The sequence below is a fragment of the Fundulus heteroclitus genome, chromosome 1, assembly GCF_011125445.2.
Source record: "Fundulus heteroclitus isolate FHET01 chromosome 1, MU-UCD_Fhet_4.1, whole genome shotgun sequence".
In the NCBI taxonomy this organism is placed as follows: domain Eukaryota; kingdom Metazoa; phylum Chordata; class Actinopteri; order Cyprinodontiformes; family Fundulidae; genus Fundulus; species Fundulus heteroclitus.
In genome coordinates, this window is record NC_046361.1 from 33,909,915 (window position 1) to 33,931,951 (window position 22,037).

The window sequence follows — 22,037 nt, forward strand, 5'->3', positions numbered from 1 at the left end:
CCGTGTGTCTGATGGTGGAGGACCCCTATTTCGACACGCCTATGAGCTCCCCTTCATCCGAGGAGGCTCCAGTGGAACCAGCAGAAGACTCGACATGGACCTGCAGTCCGATCTTCAGCACGCCGTCTTTGCTCCTGAACGACCAGACCATAGAGCCCAGCTCTCCGGCCTCAGGTGAGCAGCAACATTTGTGCTTGAGTGAGTCCCACAAAAACAAAAACAGACAGTAGTTGGTGAACTGCAGTTGTGTGCCTTTTTGTTTTTTAAGTCCCGACCGATGATGAGGCGCCTCCACCTTTGCCCGAACGGACCCTTGAGTCCTTCTTCCTGGCCGAGGAAGCAGGTTAGTTTCCTCGGTGTGGATCTGTTTGGTGAAAATATGCAGTCTGCTGCCATTAGACTTAAAGTATTGTTTATATGTTAAAAAATTCTAATATTTTCTGCATTGCAGAAATTTAACTAAAAGTAGGTAAAATCCTCTTGAAATTTTTATATTTTTCATTGATTTGAGCTGGTAAATCAGACTATTTGCCAATAGAATAAGATTTTTGCCCTTAAAAAAAACAACAATTCATCTCCATTATCTTATTTCAAGTGCAGGATGTCTAATTATCTTATTTTAGGGGTAGAAATTCTCATTCCATTGGCAAAAAATCTTATTTAGCTGCTCAAATCAAGGAAAAATATACACATTTTAAAATATCGTCTGACTTTTAGTTCCCTTTTTGCAGTGGTGATCATGCAATGTGTATCAAAAGTAAAAGGTTCACAGAATGTAAGCTGTATTGTAATGCTATGATGGCTACTGATTTTCTTCCCTGTCAGAGCTCTCAGATCCATGTCAAAGGTTGTCTGTTATCTTTCCACCAAATGCTGCTGCTGCTGAACCCATAAGGGAGCTGGAAGGTACGAACACTTCAATGGAAAGCTTCTGTTATGTTTCATTAAACATGCAGTACTCCTTTGGATAGCACAAACACCTATTTGCTCATAAATGCCTTCACTTCCTGTTTCCATGTTCTCAGGAAGCCCCCCATCACCTGCCCCACCACTTCCAGAGAGAACCCCAGAATCCTTTGAGCTCGCCACTGATCCAGGTAATATTGGGACAACAGACACAATTTCAGATCATTTTAAAAATGAAAATGACACTTTTAAATCACCAAGTTTCACGTTTCAGTTCTCGTGTCGCCTCCGTTGAAAGTGCCTCTGGCAGTGAACCTGGGTGTAATAGGATTGTCTTCAGAATGGTCGGGGACTTTGAAGTCAGAAGATGGACTTCATCAGGATAAAACATTTATGAGGAGCAAGGTAGGGACACGTTCTTCTCACTGAGAGATGCAGAATGTCTTCAGAAGTTAATGCAAGACGTAGAGCAGATTAAGCGTATCCCTCAGAGCATTTCTTTTAACAGACAGAACAGCAGGGCTTTATGTCTAAACAACAGCCCATTGTAGATGAAATGTGAAACAATGTCTACATGAAGACGTCTCTTCATGTCTGAATGTGGTTGAAAGGTGTTCAAGGTTGATAAAATAGGCCAATCAAAGCCCTTACTTTTAACTTTTTTATGTAAGTTAAATTTGGGCATCCAGGACTAAAAGAAAAGTCATATTTTCAACATAGTTTTCTGGGCTAAATAAAGAGAAGCACTAACTAAGTTTAAACAACAATAAAACAATCAGTGTAAACTAGTGTTGCACCGATACCAGTATCAGACGGGGCCCCGATCCAGCACTAAAATGGTGGTATCGGTATCAGCGAGTACCAACAAATAGGCCACAGATACCATTTTGATGTTTGTATGTCACTTGAACGCAGCTTTCTCTCTCCTGTCTAGTATTATACATGTTATATAAGTTCATGAATGTTGCACTATTTGGCATTTGAGAGCCAAAACTCAGGATGTATAGAGATTATTCAATTATTAATGTAATTTTACTGTCTTACTGTTACACTATTATTATACATGTTATAATTTCACGAATGTTGCACTATTTTGGCCTTTGAGAGCTAAAAGTTTATTCAACTATTGTCACCCATTCCAGGTAGGCAATAAAAAGTTCTACTACCCTAAGTAGTATGCAGTTCTTCATATATACACACACACACACACACACACGCACACATCAATTTCAAACAGATGGTATCGGTATGGTATCAGTATCGGCCAATACTGCACAGCCAGGTATCAGGTATCGGTATCGGGGCCAAAAAATGGCATCGGCGCAACACTAGTGTAAACCTAACAAATCCGTGGGAACGACCTAAACCCATCCACCGATTCATCCTCCAATTCTTTATTTCCTTATCGTGAGGTATTCCCAGGCCATAGAGTTCTCTCCTCCCAGCAGTGCGTGCTCAGTAAACCTCCAAATGAAGGCAGTTAGGAGGCTTGCAATGGAGCTGGATGGCTAAAGCCAGACTTATTGACCCTGAAACGTTCTAGCTAGGAGTTGAGGGGGAAAAAAAGCATAAATAAGATAGAGATTTTTTATAATTACTGCCGATTTCGTTTAAAATTATCCAGTATAAGTCAGCATTTTTTAATTATTCAATTATTTTTTATAGTAGTGTCCTGAGAGAAGTTCAGATGAATTCAGTCCGATCCCTGCAGCTGAGGGATTATAAATGAACGCTCTAACGTGATAAGAACGAAAGGTTCCTGTTCTTCCATGGTGTTAACCCAGATATCATCAAGTAAGACGGATGTTGCAAGTCAGCAGGACATTACTGGGCTCCTGAAGGAACCAACCGGGATGTTTGGGGCAGCCATGTCTGGATTTTAAACACTGGAAAGCATCAGCGTACTTCATATTTGACACTGAGGCATTTAGTCCTTCTCATGCATCGGCCACATTTAACAGCATTTAACTCTTTGCTTTCATTTTTAAAGTGAGCTGCCCGACAGTGTAGCACTCAGAAGTGTTTGTGCCAAGGAGAAGCCCAACAGGTTGACTTCCACAAGTGGAGCACTACAGCGCCGCCGGTTATATAAATAGAAATAAAATACTTTATCAGACATTATTTTGGGATTATTTCAAATGCAGTGGACACCGAGATAGAAAAAAAAGGGAAATAGAGAGGAAAGGGAGAGAGGTGAGGTAACAGATTAAAAAGGAGAGAAGGAGATAAGAAAAACACCAAGTACAAGATAACATTGTACGGTCTTGATTAATAAAAAGCTCTGAAGTAGACCAAGCTATAGGATAACCTATAGTTTCCAAATGTTTCTAAAACACCGTTTTCTGCTTTCTTGCAGAGTCTCAGAGCAAAAATGACTTTCTCAGGTAAGACGCTCTGATAAACCTGCCTACCGTTACAAAAGCCAGTGATTTTAACTTCTAGTTTTCACATTTCAAAGCTTTGATATTTCTAGGAGAGTAATAATTTGATCTGTTTGACATTTTCTCATTATCGCTCCATCTTCAGCAAAACCGCTTGATCAAACAACTTACTGTCCATCTCTGGATCCTCTGACTCCCGCACATCTTCCTAACAGTAAGCTTGTTCTTCATAAAAGATGGAGACATTGTTGTTGTTTTTTTTTGTCCAAAAATTATTAAAATGGAAATCACCCCATTTAGTCGAACAACGCTTAAAACATATATTCATATAGTAGTGTTAAAAAAGAAAGTATCCTTTAGCAGTTTGAAGGTTTTACATTTCAGATCAAACGAGCACTTATAAAATCTCAGAAACAGGTTTAGTGTACAAAACACACTGCACATTATTATATGGAATTAAATAAGAAATAGAACATGGTTATAGGAGTAATGAAAAGGCTTTTATGTTTGGTTTTATAGCGGAGGACTGTCTGGCATCGCCTGTCGCTAAAAGGACCCCAGAATCCTTCCCTCTCCCTGCAGACGAGAGTGAGCATTTCGTTGCCTTGCAGTGCAGAGATACAGCTTGTACGCAAGTAGCTGTTTTGTCTAAGAAGACTCGCTCTGTCTGATCCTTTAGATCATGAGGGAAATATGCTACGCCCCCTTTCAATGGGCTCAACACAACTTTTACCGAGGACAGGAATGTCATCGGAGTGGGATGGCAGCGCCCAGCCCAAGAAGTTCCTGGATTCTGTCATGAACCGGAGCAAGGTACCGACATTTATCCGAAGAGCGCCAAACAGGCAGTCGTGTCTTTTAACGGCACCACCGTGGGTTCATTTTTATCTGGTCTTAAAGCCAAATCTATCTGACAGGCTTTATGTTTCTAATGTCTTCCTCCAGAGTGTTCGAGCTAGAAGTTCACAGTTGGGTGAGTCGCCTGCCTTCATCTAGACCTCCAGGGTGCCCCCAAGAGCGCTTCACTTCTCATTCAGAATATACATATATTAAACATTTTTATATACTGTGAATTCTACACTACTGACATAAAGACCAGTTTGATCATCTACTTCATAATTGTAATGCAGCTAGTTTATGTGTTTTCTTTTTCTGCTTGTGTTGGTGATGAAGCCATATTTACGTAGGTGACATGAACTGCCTGTAATTCACCAAAGTGAAGAAACACCAAAATTCTGCTATCATGCAGGTTGGACTTTGTTATTTTAGCTCCCTTTCTGACCAGCATTCTTACAATAAAGCAGATAGGTGAGCTTTCTCCCAACAACTGTCACCAGAATACTCTAAATTAGAAGGTATTCAGTGATTAAAGCCAGTTTTTCCACACAATAAGTTGCTTTTGAGGGTTTGGGTCCTCATCAGTAATCTAGCCTTCAAAATGAGATCCCAAGGACAAACTCTGTCACAGCACTCAAGCTCTCTATACCGCCTTCACTCGTTTCAAAACAGCATGTCGTTCGGGCCCAAAAAGCCACTTCAAGTTAATACCACACATGTGGTGGTGGAAGGCATCGTGCAAAACTCAGACAGTATCTGTGGTCAAATGTTCTCTCCTTTGTTTGTTTCTGACACCGAGAAAAATGCTCGTACCCACAGTCACCTGATGGTCTGGCTGTTTACTCCCTGCCTGAATGCTGAGTAGAAAGACCTCCTCCTTATCTGTGTTTCATTACATAAAGCTCACCCTCATTTCCTGCGTAGTTTATATTTATAGGCACATCTCATAGAATTAGTATATTGTGTAAAAGTTCAATGTTATTTGCCAGTCATCTGAGAAAGTGAAACTTGTATAGTGTACAGAATCATTAGACACAGAGTGATAAAGACCAAGCTTTTGTTTCTTGTCATTTTGATGATTATGGCTTACAGATAATGAAACTTAAAAAATTAGAATACTCTGAAAAAGTTCATTATTGGAAAGTCATGGTGTCATACCCTAATCAGCTTATTAACCTAAAACACCTGCAAAGGTTTCCTGAGCCCTTAAACGGCCTCTCACTCTGGGTCAGTGGGCTACACAATCATGGGCAAGACTGCAGAATACAGTCACTGACACCCTTCACAAAGAGGGGAAGCCACAAGAGGTCATTGCTGAAGAAGCAGATGTTCACAGAGTTCTGATTCTAAGTGCATTAAAAGAAAACTGAGTGGAAGGAAGAAGTGTGGAAGGAAAAGGTGCAGCAACAACAGGAAAAACCACTTCACAATGAGTGGTCTGGGACTGGAGTTTGTGGATCAAGAGTCACCGCACACAAATACCTGACATGCTCTCCAAATGTCGCATTCCTCTTGTCAAGCCACTCCTGAACCAGAGCCAACATCAGCAGCGTCCTACCTGGGCTAAGAAGAAAAGGAAATTGACTGTTTTTCTGTGGTCCAAAGTCCTGTTTTCGGATTGATGTGAATTTTGCATTTCATTTGGAAATCAAGGTCCCAGTGTCTGTAGGAAGAGCAAAGAGGCAAATAATCCACGCTGCTCAAGGTCCAGCGGGAAGTTTCCACAATCAGTGGTGGTTTTGGGCACCATGTCATACTGCGCATCGATGCAGTAATTCATGCAAGACGAGGCCCAACCATGTATTGAGTGCGGAGAAACAGACATACTTTTCAGAAGCCTGACATTCATTAAATTATTTTTTAGAAATTGCAAAAGAGCTTGCCACATCCTTTTTCTGTGTTGCCAATAAGCGCTTGTAGATAAATTTAATAGATTCTCATTATAACAGTTTTTTTTTTGTAAAAACAAACAATCATCTATCTCTTTATCAGCTATAAAGGGTGCCAGACACTAATACAGTGTTGTTACAAGTAATGTCCGCATCCATACGGTAGTGCATTGTTGTTTTAGTGGACTCATAAGTGTATTTTAAAATGATAAATTACTTAGTTGCTTTAAAAAAAAACAATCTAAATGCAGATTATGAAGTCAGTTCTGGCAATTCTTTCTCTTATTTTATTTGGATTTTGTGTTTCAACTGAAAGCAGGCACCAAAATCAAATTCTGCCAAAGGCCTAATAATAAAGAGTCTGCTCATATGTGCTAGTATGAAGGTACAGAGCACATACTTTTCTAAGCAACCACAGATATATAGCGAAAAGATTTTGAGGACCAAAGTTCCTGCTGGTTTAATTTACCGTAATCCATCGCTTCATCAGACTTCCTTATCTGTAAAGAAACACTGTTTTGTGCTTTTCGGCTACTACGCACACGCAGATTCGTCTGGAGAGTGGGAAAGAAATTAAGAAACACTATCACAACGATATTTTTTCTAAATCAAGGGATTCAAAGCTTGAGTGGTTAAAGATTCTGTGTGCTGATTTTTATTATTAGTGGACGTAAATGGGTTTCGACTGGGGATTGGTATTTTAATCATTGTGTTCATACTGCAGAGCCCCTCAGTGCATTTCCGCAGCGCACTCCTCTTCCTGTGGTCGCAGCTGAAGGAGGAAGTGGTGAGTCGGTTTGATGCACACTACACATTAGCCTTTCTCACACGGCCTGCTATTAATAACTGCAAAAGTACTTGTTATCAAGACGATAAAAGGTCCTCACACTTGTATGAAAAAATAAAATAAGAAAAAAAAAAACAGCAACCCAGCAACAAAACGCTGCACATTTAAGAAACCTTGGATAATCTTTCGGCACAGATACGTGGGTGGGGTATGGTTGGGTTGAGGTTGTGGGGGGGATTACATTAAATGAGCGTCAGCATCTGGGCAAATATGCGTTTCATCTCCTGTTTCTGTGTTCATCAGCGCAAGTGGAACAACAGAACACGAACCACACACCCAACCTGAACAGTGACAAACCAGGAAACAAAGCAGACAAAAGAAATGAAAAGGGCATGTTGAGAACAAAGGTAACACAAGAAGAGCACCGTCGTCAGGGATGAATAATTTAAAGCGTAGCTCAATCATTTTTCTTGTTTTTTCCCCAGAGTCTGAAACTTTTTAGGCATAAAGCAAAACGTAAGTAATGACATCTCCTACTTGATGTTGTTGATAAAGGTAATTCCTGTCACAAAAAAAACCTAATTAAACGTGTAACAACTATATTTCTAGCCAAAACAACCCCCCCACCGCCTCCTACTCAGGATGGAGCTCCACCTGCCTCACACAGTAGCTCATTTACTGTGTTCAAATTTGGTAAGTCAACATAATAGCAGCTCATACCCTATCCACATTATAACTCCAAACTTCAATGTAATGCACAAAAAAAGGTGCATAATTGTGTAGTGGAAGGAAAATAATACATGGATTTTTTTAAAACAAATATATATATATATATATATATATATATATATATATATATATATATATATATATATATATATATATGTATATATATATAAATATATGTGTTAGTCCAGCTTTCCTCAGAGGTTTGTTAGAGAACATTAAAGAACAAACAGTATCATGAAGACAAGGAATACAGCGGGCCAGTCAGAGGGGATGCCACGTAAAGGCTTCAAGTAAGGTCACTATGCCAAGCTTTAAACATCTGACGTTGGCAGAAGCTCCTCTGGTCAGATAAGATTTAAAACTGAACATATTAACCTTCAAGCAAAATACTGTGCAAGAGGGTAAACAAACATCACCCTAAACATGCTGTCTTCAGTGCAATTAAATTTTATTTATGTAGCGCCGATTCACAGCACGTCATCTCAAGGCTCTTAACAAAGTCAAATTCAATTCAATTATACAGATTGGTCAGAAAGTTTCCTCTCTAAGGAAACCTATCAAGTCTTGACAGGCAACATTCACTCCTCCTGAAAGATCGTAGAGCCACAGTGAGAGTCGCCTGTATTGATGGCTTTGCAGCAATCCCTCATACTGAGCATGCATGAAGCGACAGTGGAGAGGAAAACTCCCCTTTAACAGGGAGGAAAACCTCCAGCAGAACCAGAACCAGGCTCAGTGTGAACGGTCATCTGCCTCGACCCACTGGGGGTTAGAGAAGACAGAGCAGAAACCGTCTCCATTGTGAAACATGGTAGTGGCAGAATCACGCTGTGGGGATGTGTATCTTCAAAGCATATTAAATACTTAGAATGGCCCAGTCAAAGTCCGGGCCAAAATCCAATTGAAAATTTGTAGGAAGGCTTGAAAATTGATGTGCACAGATACGTAAAGTCGGTATTGAAGCACCCACGTATAATTCTCCTTCCACTTCATAACTTTGCTTTTTATTTTGTAGAAAAAATGTTCAAGGGGTACAAATACTTTTGCTAGTTACCATAAATAACATCTTAAAGAAGTTCATCGCCTGTCTTCTGCTCAGGATTTGGGAACCGCTTTGGAAAGCCAAAAGGCCCCAGGGCCTACCCAGAGACCTGGATCTGAAGCGACGGGGTCCCCTAATGACGCAGTGCACTACGCAGTGACTTTGGGACAGAAGCAGTTTTATTACAAAGTTGTCAAGAAAACATCGGACACAGCAGAACAGAGAAAAGCCTCGACGGGAGGCTCTGTGCAACAGCGCCTCCCGTCAGGACACACACAACGGTCTTTGTGCAATTTATAAAGTAAAGCAAATTTTGACCACTGAACAGTGCCTTCTATGAAACAAACAAAATAAATTCAACATCAACTCAAGCGGGGCTTTACTCTGAAATGAGAAACTGCTTGGAAGAGTTAGTTTGATGTAAGAAATTGTATCTTTTTTTTTCCCTTTCTGTGCTCAAGGCAAAGCTCTTAAACTCAGAGTGTTAGGACTACATTTAGATATGCATGTGTGTGATCGCCTGTATGCTTTTCGTCGTGAATGAAAAGGGGTAAAACATTGAATCTTGATGAGCACAAAACTTTGTCTTTCAAACAGAGCGGCCTTCTCGTCGTTTAGTGCTTCTTTGCTGGAATATAATATTTAAAAGCGACGAGATGAAACGCATATCCTACTGAACAATGAATGTCATACACGTGGATGTGCTGCGACTGCACAATTATTTATTAAAAAAAATAAAAATAGGAATTTGCATTCAGATCACTTGTTTGTTGTTTTTTTTCTCCTGTTTTAACATAACCGGGTTGCACTGGTGACTAGCGTCTGGATCCTACTTAGTAACATGTGAAGACAATAAGTTAGGAAAAAAATATGCAATAAAAAAAGAAATCTTCACAAAAGAAGAGCTACAACATTAATAACAGAAGTTAAGACTACATGGAAGCCATATTTACATAGCGGAAAATCCATTCTGCTTATCGTGAAAGGAAAACCTTTCAAACAAACTATAATGTGTATATTTGCTACCAGGTGGCATGAAAGGTGGGTTTTGTTCCCCTCATTTCAGTCATCAAAAAACAGAAGCGTTCGGTGTGAAGTTTGGCTAACCATGCACCGCAAAAAAGGCACTGAGACGCAGTCAGAGCAAAAGAAGCACGACATCACTTCCTGCCTTCTAAACATCACTCTGAAGACAAGAAACTAAAGGCCTCAATCTAATCTGGATGTTTGGGAGCATCATGTCTAGCAGACTTCATCCTCCAAAATGTTCCCAAAACGACCTAAAGCCGTCCGCTCCACCTAGTGAAACCTACCTGCTAAACCTAAAAGGTTATAAAGGATTTTAATGAAAAAATAAAACCATCACAACATTCTCATTAATTCAGCAATAACCACAGACTGTCATACAACGATTTCCTTCTAAAACACGAAGACATGAGTTAGAATATTATTGCTAAGTGCAACTTTTGCAGTTCCTTTGTGATTTGAAAAGGTGCTCGAGATGCAGGATCAGGAATCAGAGCCCGCTCAAAATCAATCTGGAGGAAATAAATATCAAAAATGGTACAAATGGGGGGAAAAAAATTCACATATGAGACACAGTTTGAATCAGGAACTCGAACGATTAGCTGGAAAAACAAGATTTAAGTGCTTCAAGTTTATTAAAATAATTGCATGTAGCCTTTAAAAGGGGGTGGTGGGGGTGGGGGGGTAATCATCTTAATACCTTGGGCCCTCTTCACAGCGGATTAAGATTCAGGATCTCAGCGAAACTTTGATCGTTAAACCGCAGCAAGTCTGGAAAACCTCAACTCAGTTTGAAGTCAAAGCAACGCCCTGAGGCAGGTTTCATCCACAAATATGAAATCTACACCATGGCGTTGAATCAAATAAAAAAAATCTAATTTTGGTACCTCCCTATTTGGGAGGCTTCTGCACCTTCACTATGATTTGCAGCCTTGCTGTCGGGACAGTCTCTTGGTAAATACTCCCTCTATTCTCAGTCACGCAACAAATTAAGATTAATTTATGAGCCACTGCCAGCTCGTTTACTTCCTGCTCTTCTCTAAATACAATTCCGGGACTACTTCTCTTTAGAAATTTGTGTTGCATCCTTATTGCACCCTAAAAAAAAACAACAACTATGGAAACCTCCATCAGTATCTAAACAACAAGTCCATATGGGCAATTTGGAGGCGTGGGCGCTTCTCCACAGCTGGTTTAGATGCTAATTTTGACAATTTTGGACTTATGCCTTTTTATTGAGGCCAGAACAGAGTAGAATACTATGTGGATAGTGAAAGTAGTGCAAATAATTACACTGAGCATGATTAGTCTGGCTACACGCCATGATATGCTAGGGGCGACAGTGACGCAGGAGTTAGGCAGTTCGTCCTGCCATTGCCGGGTTGCGGCGTTGATCGTCTCAGTTGTATCCTTGGGCAAGACATTTAACCGGTGTTTGGAGGGCCCGGTAGCGCTGATAAATGGCAGCCTCATTTCTATCAGCTACTAACATAGCTTACCACCGTCAGGGTGTGATGACTGTAGAGTAAAGCACTTTGGCGTCGTCAAACTAGATGAAGCGCAAGCGATTTAACCTGTTACCAACAGGGCGGCCTGTACCCAGATATGCTTCCTGGTATCTCCAAGGTGGAGAACATCCATTTTAATGTTAATCTGTTGTAAAGTGGGCCCAACTAAGCATGAATATCACATTTGTATCACTGCACACAGCTGCCAGGACCCTGGGGGTACAAAATAACTTCATAAGGTTCAGACTTTAAAAATTACCACATAAAAAAGGGTCACGCTGCTGGAGAAGTGCTGTTCATAAGAATGAAACCATGTTAAAAGATTAATTAGGTTTTAGAGTCAACTTCACCGTGAAATAAGAAAAAAAAAACAAACAAAAAAAAGTTTCTCAAACAGCACGGGTGGCAGTTTACAATGTCAGTTTAAAAATAATACGATTCTTTACATCCGATAACTAAATATATATTATTCTGTCCCAATAAACAATAACATTACAGTAGGTTAAAAAGAAAAAAAACAAGACAAAAACACACCAATATTCTGAGATTTAAAAAAAAAAAAATGAAGAATAATTTATGGTGAAAAGCTTCCTGATTGAACCAGATGTCAAATTTAGTCTAAAATTCTTTAAAATCCTCCGTGCCGCGGCGGGCAGGAAGAAGGGCTGCCAGGCTGGATCATTTAGGGATGTCTGTGGCGTGGCCGTTAGCCTTTGGCAGCGAGGGCTCCTTCGACGGTGTGCACCCAGAGCGCACCGCGGTGGCGTAAAGGTGGGGGAGGTGAGCAGATTTGGTGGGCTGAGGGGGCGCCGGCTGAGGCTCCCTGGAAGGCGTCGCCGGCCTCTGGAACTCCGGCTCCTCGGTCTTGGCCACGCCGCCGTGGACGCCGTCCGGCTGCCGTCGCGAGCAGGGGGTGAGGGTGGAATCTGGTCGGGCGGGGGAGGAAAAGGAGACTCGCCCTGAGGTGGGGCTCAGATCCTTGGGCTGCTGCTCCTCCTTGTCGTCCGTTGAGTGGTACTGTTTGAGGCGGATGTGCCAGGCCAGGCTGCAGACGGCAGACACCGTCTTGAACTGGTGGATGACGTTCCTGGGGATGAAGTAAATGTCGTCGTCGCAGAGCTGCGCCCGGATGTAGCGCACGCCTTCCCTCCTCAGCTGATTCAGCTTGGCGTCATCCACCCACTGGACACACTGCGCCAAGATAACAAATTCATAGGAGTGAAAATACAAAAAAACAAAAACAAAGGTCATTTTAAAATGAAATCTGAGCTTCTTACCTGAGAAACTGGAGGCTCATACAGATCCAGCTGCAGCCTCTGGACCACCTCGTTAAAGTCTCCAGCATCAAAACACACCACATCCTTGGTAACCCGAGGACGGACATCCCTTAAAAGAGGTTTCGTAAAAACATAAATACAACCTGTTCATACGCTGGGGGGTCAGCAGAGGCGCTGCATATCTGAACGTGCTTCAAGGGAACGTACCCGTCTCCAAAGTGAACCGCCTTCAGGACCCCCACGGCGGCTGTGCTCTGCCAATCGAAACTCTGGCCTACGTGATCCGCGTGGGCCTTGGTCCGGTCCTCGAACAGAACCTCTCTGGGTTCACTGGCCCTTGGCAGGTAGTGCAGATTTTTTATTTCATTCATAGACCTAAAAAGAAATAAAGGCCAAGCGGATGAGTTGTGGTTTTATTCCCCAGTTTTGCCCAAATGTCTTGCCCAAACTTTTCTTTGCTTGCCTAAACTCTTACCTGCGACGCTTGAAGGGAGACTTGGGCATGTCAGCCGTAGGCACCATTTGCTCTCCCGGTCGGACCCACATGATCGGTCCGTCGTCACTCTGGGAGCGACAGTCGAGCTTCAGACTGGAAAGGGTCCCCCAAGGCAGGGTCATCTGCAGAAAGCGTTCACAGATAACCCGTTTAAATGGCCATGGGTCAGAGAAAGGACGACAAACTATGGCAGAATATTGGATTAATATTCAGAATAGAATGAAGTGTTTGGTCTAAAACTAACTTGAAGCCAACATGTGATGAATTTAGTGACAAAAAGCACATATTGAACAGCATTTAGTGTTGCAAAGACGGATTTTCTAGGATTTGCTACCCGAACCCCTTAGTGTAAAATGATCAGGTTATATGCAGTAAGTATGCTAATTGAAAAATTTCATAATCTATCTGCAGTTTATCAGGCTGTTTCATGATGATGAAACATAAAATGTCTCCCTCTCCTGGCAGAGTTGTTACAGACATTTCCCTCTTAAAGTTAATTCCTTTCTGTGATGAAACGCCACATAGGCTTATTTTTCAGTCTCATGGTGTTTTCTCAATTTCAACTCAAGTCCTTTTCGCCTGCTGCTCCATCTCTGCTTCTACACCTGATCCAACTGCAGCTACAGAAAAAAAACTGCTTTTTATATTTAAAAAATTTAAAGAAGTTGACCGGCTGGTCTCGGGCTTTCCGAGACCCAGCTGAGGTTGTTTGTCCCAAATGAACCATCAACAAATGAAGCGAAAAAACATTTTAAATAGCAAAACGTAATCTGATTTCAACCGGTACTAGCTGCCTAAAGTATTGTGGACCCACAAGTTATAGACGGTGTGTTTTGCAGTCAATGAAACCAAGAACAGCCTGCTTGGTTTCCTTAGCTAGAAAACATTGTAACCAATCTGTCTGTATAATTCAATAGAATTGACTTTGTAAAGTGTTTTAAGAAGACATGCATTGTGAATTGGAATTATAAACTGAACTGAATTAATATTTTTCCAAGGTACAACATCAAATTGAAGCAAACATTCTGAATAAAAACAGAAAACTCATGTTTAACAGATAAGAAATGGCATTTCCCCTGTTTTTCCATGTCTTTAAGATGAGACATGTTGCTTTGACACTATAGGTCACTTCATTTTTGTTTTTCCTTTAGCCAAAAACATCGATGCCTTTCCTCCTAGGTTTAGAATACCAAGCTAGAGTTATCTGTGGACTGATGGGCTACCCTTCATTAAAGCAAATCTTGCTCAGACCTTGAGAAACGGAGATTCTTCCAGCATGTCTAAGAACTCTGGGAAATAGTCTCCGACTTCTTCGTCCACGGCTCCGACCAGGCTGATCTGCCTCATGGGTCCAGCTCGGTACGTTCCTGAACAGTAAGTCCGGCTCACCTGGGGAAAAAGAAAAGAAGGAAGAAACCTTTAAGTTGCTACAAGCTATTTAACTGCAAGCTAAACATATATTTTTTATATTTGAATGATAAAAGAGGGTATGTGCTGCTCAGTCAAATGGGATTTTTCATACACTGTATTACGTCTACTATTCTATGTTTATTTTCAATATTTATTACCATGTTTTTTATTATGTTCTTGGTTGAACACATGAACTACCATCTTTTCACAATAAGGCCAATCATTATAAATAAATTCACTTTTTGTTTCTCATCATAAAATCCTTTTAATTTTTTACAGATTTAGTATTGAACAGATAATAGCTGCTGCACTGAGCAGATACAGCGTATGCTATGATATAATATAAAAGCTGACAGTCCATCTGCTGGCCATTGCTGCCTGGCGCCCGTCCACCAGAGCCTTTTCAGGTGTGCTGCCTGAAACACCTTTGCGGGCACGAACAGGTCTTCAGCTGGGAACCAGCCCTCAGATGTCTCACTCCTTTAAGCTTAGCACATCATGTGGTGGCAGAGCGATGGCAGAGGTTTCTTTCTAAACTTTCTAAAACCCCCTGCTGATGCCCTAATTACTGTTCAGCCCCCCGATCCTTATATTCCTCCTTAGTCATGGCCACAAAATGCCTTCGCCCCCTCAGCCACATTTTTGATAATTTTCCAACACGCTTGCTCCTGTGCATCCCATGTCACGGGTCAGACAAACATTTGAGTCCCCTAAATCCTACTTCGACAGGACAGGTGAGGGTTTTCCAGCCTACCACCCTACACTCTACTGCACGTGTGAAACTCAAGGCCCGGGGGCAGAATCCGGCCCGTCAAGGCAATTTATATGCCCCTCAAGACTCAAAAAAGGCATATCGTGTCATAAAGTAGTGGCATATATCCTTTTAAAGTGGATAAAAACTGTGCCTTCTCTGGCGAATGTCTTTCTTTTTTTACTGTGTAGTGACGGCATCTTGCCACTAGATGTCAGCTTTTTGCACCGATACCAATACCAGTATCAGACGGGGCCCCAGCACTAAAATGGTGGTATCGGTATCAGCGAGTACCAACAAATAGGGCACGGATACAATTTTGATGTTTGTGTCACTTCAACGCAGCCTTCTCTCTCCAGACTAGTATTATACATGTTATATAAGTTCATGAAAGCTGCACTATTTTGGCATTTGAGAGCCAAAACTCAGGGTTTAAAAGAAATGATTCAATTATTAATGTAATTTTACTGTCTTACTGTTGCACTACGATTTAGTTATACATGTTATAATTTCACGAATGTTGCACTATTTTGGCCTTGAGAGCCAAAAGTTTATTCAACTATTGTCACCCATTCCAGGTAGGCAATACAAAGTTCTACTACCCTAAATAGTACGCAGATCTTCATATATACGCACGCATCAATTTCAAACAGATGGAATCTGTATCGGGTATTGGGGCCAAAAAAATGGCATCGGCGCAACACTAATTAAAACAACCCCGAAATGTCCAAGAAGAGGAAAAAGTGATACAGACTGATGAGTCTAAAGTGTAATTCACCCCAAATATAAACTTTTTTTTTTAACATAAACTGTTTAAATTGGACCTAAGGGTGCTGATTTTACATCATTGTGACTTTTTTTTTTTTTTTTTTACATTTTAATGTGAACTGAAATGAAATTATGAAATCAAAACTGTCATCTATACAGGTGCAAACGACCCTTTTGATGACTTCATGATGCCAAAGGGGCCCAGTGTAGAAATGAGTTTGACACCCGTGCTGTACTGCCACTGCGTACTCGGAACATCCTCCTCCTGCAGGAGCGTGCGCTCCACCAGCAAGTGATGTTTCCAGTATCTCCCCCATTTACCGAGGTCAACCCCAACAATCCACTTGGGGTGGACGGTCCAAACAGAACCGTCCATACTTCACCGTCCTTTTTTGTTGTCCCGGTTGAGCAAAACCAAAACAGCATCAACTATTGAGTCATCTGTCAACTCTTTAAGCAACTCTCCACCTGCCAGAAACTCCACTTTCTGTATTAAAAACCTGTGGTAATGGATTTTCTAATACGCCCACGTTTACCTGCCAGTAATGCTGCAGACCACAGCATGTGTCGCACGTTTAGTTATCCGTACACGAGCACTGGGTTGTTAAAAGTGCGTAGAGAAAATATTCCATGCGGATGTTTTCTATCCAGAGCAGTCAGATCATTGAGGGAAATATTAGTAACAGCGTCACAGAATCATCATTAATCACCCGGCTTTTAGAGCCCTTACATCAAACAGGAGTTTCCAGTGAGTGAAATCATCAAACTTTCCCTGCATGAAGAAAAAACCCTGCAAACTGTCCTACTTACTCTCTTTAAAGGGCAAATATACCCAGATATTAGCGCTAGAAAATCTAAACACCTCAAAAGTAAAAAGATTTAAATAAATTCTAATTAATCTTATGGAGATCCTCATGCGTTTTATGATGCATTTTTCGCTGCAGGGCTCCAAATAGAGTTTTATTTATTTAATTTACATTTTTGTCTTAGTTTTCTGTCAGTATCAAACATCTGTTGACATACTGCTTCGTTTGCATCTCTAACTTTAATTGGTTAACATGCTTACCAAACTAATCCAGCTGTTTCCAACAACCATGGCGAGTACGTCAAAGTTGGAGACGCTGTTACCCACTTTTCGAAGAAACAGCTAAAGTTGTTGTTTGAAGGTATTTCGGCTATGAGGCAGATGAACAGGAAATGCCAAAGATTTTCATAAAGCCCTGGTGCAAGTTGCGAGACAGGCTGGATTTGTCGTCACAATACTAAAATTTCAAATTCGACACTGATTATATTAAAAATATTCGATAGCATTTTAGATACTGCAGCAACATTTTTTTGAAGGGATGGTTATGACAGAAGACATTTTTGGTTAAGAGATGACAAAAAGAGAAATACATCATCTAAGTATCATTTCCTTGTTTGGAAAAACAGGAAAAAAAAGATAAGACAAGGGACTTAAAGGAAGCTAACGCTAGCTGTCAGTCTGTGCCAAATGCCTTCAGACAAAAGGTGTTGCACGGACAAACATGTCGAATGAGAAACATGTGCAGCCCTACGTGTTTGAGGGGATTGTTACTTTTTAATGTTAATTTTTACACGGCAATGGAAGCCTTGTTGGGTATCAACTTTATAGAGCGACCAGCTCTATAAAAAACAAACAACCCAGCGCGCTGTAATACAAAGATGCTTGTAAACAGTATAAATCAACAAGCCCAAAGTCGCTGATAATAAGCAGACCTGGCAACACTGCTGGAAGCCAGGAACACAGTGCAGAACTAAGCCTTCCCAGAGGTCCCTTTTCCCCCTTTTTCATCAGACTCTATAACTTGTGTTATAATTTGCCACATTAGCCTCCAACAGCTTAAATTTAAAAAGTGGAGTAACTGGGGGTGGGGGTTGCAGTGGTTTGTTTAATAGCTAATTTAATAGCCAATCGAGCAGTCAGCTCATTGATATGAGTGGGAGCACGACTCGACGGTGGAGCTCAGATCGACAGCACACAGTCATTGGGCTGTCTGTGTCCATTAAGCTAATATTTAAATAGATAGCATTAGATTATGTCGTCCGGGAAATTTTACTACTTCACTGTTGCAGATACATTTACCTACCTTTTCACCGCACTCTCAAAGACCATTGTCATAGCGTTAGCTTATAGTGATAGCACAGCATCATTCATCAATCAGATAGTACAGGACAGGATTTCAGACTTTACATTGTTCCCGTTCAGTACACCCAATCGGCACTTTTAAGATCAGGCCTTTAAAATTAAAGCCGGGTTGTTTTGAAACCACAATAACATTGCCCCCATTCCACATACCTGAGCGTGGAAGTTGCTAATAGTGGTGGTCTCAATGTCTTTCTTGCCCAGTATTTCCATTTTGACGGGTGTGTTGGGGAAATTGAAGGCAAAGTAGTCCAAGAAGTCGGGCAGGTACGAAGCGGCCCCGTGGATCACCGTCAAGGCGTAGACTGCAGCGCCTTTGGGCTTCTCAGCAAAGGTCAGCTCCAGGAACTCCCGGGCGAAGCCCTCCATCTCAGCCGGACTGAGGCACGCCAGCTCGTCGGCGTAGGCGTGCAGCACAGATCCGCCGCCGTTGGGCTGCTTCTCCTCGTGAATTAAGCGTCCATATCTGGTACCAGTCTGTAGGCAGGAGCTGCGGATGTAGTGGTCCTGATGCGAGAGGAAAGGGGCGTGGCCCATTTTGAGGGCTTGGAGGTAAGGTGGGCAGTTGTCGACAGGTTCTCTGCCAGGATGCCGGGCGCTTTCTTGCTTTATTGCGGCGGGCGGAGGAGCTTCGGGGTTGACGAGGACCGTGAGATCAGCTCCAAGCCCAGCGCATACAGTCTGAACCGCTTTGGTGTGCACATGTCGGACCTTCTTGGCACCGTGGTCGTCGTCGCGGTGCTTCTTCTTCTTTTTTTTCTTCTTCAGAAGATATTCCTCTAATGTTAGAGACTTTCCATTTTCATTGTTGGGTATCAACTCTGAAAATACACAAGAGAAAAAAAATGTTTACTTTTTTGTTGCTGAAAAGATGTGAAATCTGACTATGAAACCACAAAAACAATGAATTTGAGGAACATCACAGGATCTTAAAGTTGCACTTAAAATCAACAAGAAAATAGGAAATGGAACCAACCCAAACAGAAGAAAGAACATGTGAGAATATCCTAATTAACTGCTTCCATGTTGGAGGTACAATGATATAACAAACATATATTCTAATTAGCTGATCGTCATTAGTGTGACAACCTCTAAAGAAATTATTTAGCAGTTTTCTGGTCGGGAGCAGCTTTTAAAAAGTAGTTATTGCTTCCTCTCAACATTGAAAGGGTTTTATTTCCCTTTTTTAAACAATTTGAAGTGTATCATTGGGCAGGAGGGATTTTCACTTACATCCTTGCATGTAGCTTGTTAACTTTCCTGCTCCAATAAACGGGACAAAGATCAGAAACAAATAATTTTTCTTTGATCGGCTCTGATCAGTGATCGAGAGGTCAAACTGAACAATCTGACCTTTTTTTTCCTCTACATTTATTACACGAAGCAGCAAAAGAATAACCACAACTTTTAACCAGGAACATCTGGGTTCAGGCACTTTTCCATGATACAAAAAAAAAATAACGTAACTGTTCAGGATCCAAGATTTGATCTTTAAATTCCTTCATAAAACTACTAGGTCAATCAGGAATCGACGCAGCGTCTTTTTTATCCTTCATATCATCGTTCCTCAGAGGAAATAAAAAAGACAAAAGCAACAATCAAGTCATCATTTTTTTTTACCAGGAAAAGCCTGATCGCTGCATCTCTAGATCTTATTTGCTCATCAACAGGAATAAGATACTAAACCCAGCAGTGAATCTACAGCAGAACACCTGAATAAGCAAACAGTCGAGCCGCAGCGCCGTTCAGCTAAACTTTCCGACCTTAACGTACATAAAGAGCGGCGACCGAAGGACGCCTGCGTGCAGACGTACGCCGAGAAAACAAAGATGTGTGAGACTGAAAAGGTTATACAGAAGAGCCACGTTGTTGCAGATAAAGATTGTTTGGCAAGTTAGTGAATCAGTCAATCAAAATTGTAATTCGAATCACACAATTTGCAATCGCAAAGGACTGATTGGATCCAATATTTGGAAGATTATAATAATTCCTGCACCAAGCACCGAAACTCTGCTTTTCAGCACTATAAACCAGCCGTTGGAGGGACTTTCACTGTCTTTTATGCCCAGATCTGATCTGGGTCTGAAGCTGAAGGTCTGGGAGGTTGGGACGAACATCAAGGTGATTGAAACAGAAGAATGAGGAAAATGTGGTTTAATTGCAATCAATATTCACCACAACAGTGGTCAACAACAACCTCGCAATGTCCTTTTCTTTCTGAAATCAGAAAGGTCTTTTTTGCACTTCTTTTTACATCAGCATGTACAGCTTTCCTTAAACAAGCAAGGCTAGAAAAACATGTTGCATGTTATATAAATTTTACAGCTACCCAGTTTAAATATTTGTAGAGACCAGGTCCCACAACAACAATAACAAAAAAAAAAAAAAACTCAGTATACACATGTCTGCAATTTTAGAAGAAAATTAAAGTCAGATAGTACATTTCCTGTGACTTTATGCCCTACAAACTCTCTCCTGAAGTTAAAATAGGGCCTGCCACACTGCCAAGTGAAAACATGTGCAACAGAAGTTAGGCCCCAAAAATAAGTTTGTATCTGTCAGTGCTTTAAACAGGATTATCACAGAGAAAATACTAGAAATAGTCTACGTCCTGGAATCAGTGAATAATTTCAGAATGAAAAGCTAAATTGTCTGAACACTAACCAAATACAAATGTGACATAAAAAAAAGAAACATAAATAAATGCTGTTGTAAACATTTCTAAATTAACAAAAAAAAAAGATTAAAAAGTAAAATTAAAGACCAAGCTAATAAAAATATCTTAGTAATTGACAGAAACAAACATTTTTGTAGCCAGCTATGGAAAGCAATACAAATTTAAATTAAAAGCCAGCACAGGCTAGTGGATAAAATTATGAATTTATTCATTGAAAGCAAAACCTAATTTAAAAAGGTCACTAAAGAATATATTAAATCTGAACTTGTGAAACCTGCAACACTTAAACATCCTCATGATTTATAAAATAGGGCTGGTCATAAACAAAGGCAGCTAAAACACTGGTTTACTACCGACATGCTGCAGCTGCTGCTGGCCCTTTAACATTCATAAACGGCTCGGGTAATATCCTAAGGTGAAATAAGAAATCTCCGATCATAAACTCACCTTTTTTCTTCTTCAGTTCGGGATGCGTCACGTTAGCCTCCGAGTTCTCCTTCTTCAGCTTCAGCTTGTGCTCCTTCTCCCGGTGCTTGTCTTTGAGCTCCTGCGGCTGGGCCTTCACCACTTTGAGGGGCGTGAAAGTGAAGAGCGCAGGTGGCTGGGCAGGCACGGCTCGCTTCTGCGCCGGGAAAGCGGGCTGCAGGCTCTTCTTGGCACCGTTAGTGAGACTGTGATGGAGATGCTGCTGCTGCTGGATGTGCAGGACGTGTTTATCCGAGCTGAAGTGCTGGGCTTTGGGGTTCTGCTGCAGCCGATGCGGTTGGTGGCTCCTGTTCTCGGCGTGTTGCTGCTGGATGTGCTGCTGCTGCTGCTGGTTGTGATGATGGTGGTGGTGGTGGAGCTTCACCTTCTTCGCGTCTTTCTCACATCTTTCTCTTTTGTCGGCTGACGGCGACAAATCCCGTTTCTTTTTCTTCTTCTTCTCTTTGATGAATCTGTCAAAGCTGTCCCTCATCCGTTCATCGTTCACTTTCGCACGGAGCAAGTCGACTTGGGCTGCCATCTTTGCACGTACGGTATGTTTAAAGGGCTCGGGGCTCGTACTACGCATGTCCGCGACAATTTGTAGTTCTCGTGCCGAGCATTTGGAGTCAACGGGGACCATTTTGAAGATGCTGCGCATGCGTACGCCTTGAATTGTGGTTAGTGTAGTTCGTAGGTCTCGCAGGGCTTTTTGGGAGTTGGAGTTGAACTTGCAGCGACTGCGTGCTGAATCGCACGCACTCAACTCCGCTCTGCTGACGTCATGGTAAATATTATCACACCGAGCCATAAGAGGGAGCGCTTCACTCTCCACAGAATATGTCAGGCGGCGAAAGGTGAAACGTCAGTGGGGAAAAAAAGGGCAAAAAATGTAGCATAAATAAGAATAAAATAATCTGTTTA

General features: G+C 41.5%; 2 protein-coding genes across 2 annotated transcripts in view; one reads left to right on the forward strand and one right to left on the reverse strand.

Annotated features, from left to right (window-relative positions):
• Positions 1 to 9,306, forward strand: part of ptpn22 (protein tyrosine phosphatase non-receptor type 22) — a gene marked incomplete in the record, with an annotated part of 60,292 nt that extends 50,986 nt beyond the window's left edge. The window contains 6 exon segments of the mRNA XM_036141501.1: positions 4,233 to 4,260; positions 6,738 to 6,800; positions 7,104 to 7,207; positions 7,286 to 7,316; positions 7,410 to 7,493; positions 8,629 to 9,306. Coding sequence (XP_035997394.1) covers positions 4,233 to 4,260; positions 6,738 to 6,800; positions 7,104 to 7,207; positions 7,286 to 7,316; positions 7,410 to 7,493; positions 8,629 to 8,690 — 372 coding nt within the window.
• Positions 9,307 to 9,374: 68 nt separating this feature from the next.
• Positions 9,375 to 21,924, reverse strand: LOC105935270 (lysine-specific demethylase 9-like). Its single transcript, XM_012875597.3, has 7 exons — positions 21,096 to 21,924; positions 18,125 to 18,792; positions 14,130 to 14,267; positions 12,858 to 13,000; positions 12,590 to 12,757; positions 12,383 to 12,491; positions 9,375 to 12,296 (listed from the first exon to the last, which is right to left on the reverse strand). The coding sequence occupies exons 1-7, from the start codon at positions 21,922 to 21,924 to the stop codon at positions 11,784 to 11,786; spliced, it is 2,568 nt and encodes an 855-aa protein (XP_012731051.3). The 3' UTR covers positions 9,375 to 11,783.
• Positions 21,925 to 22,037: the final 113 nt, after the last annotated feature.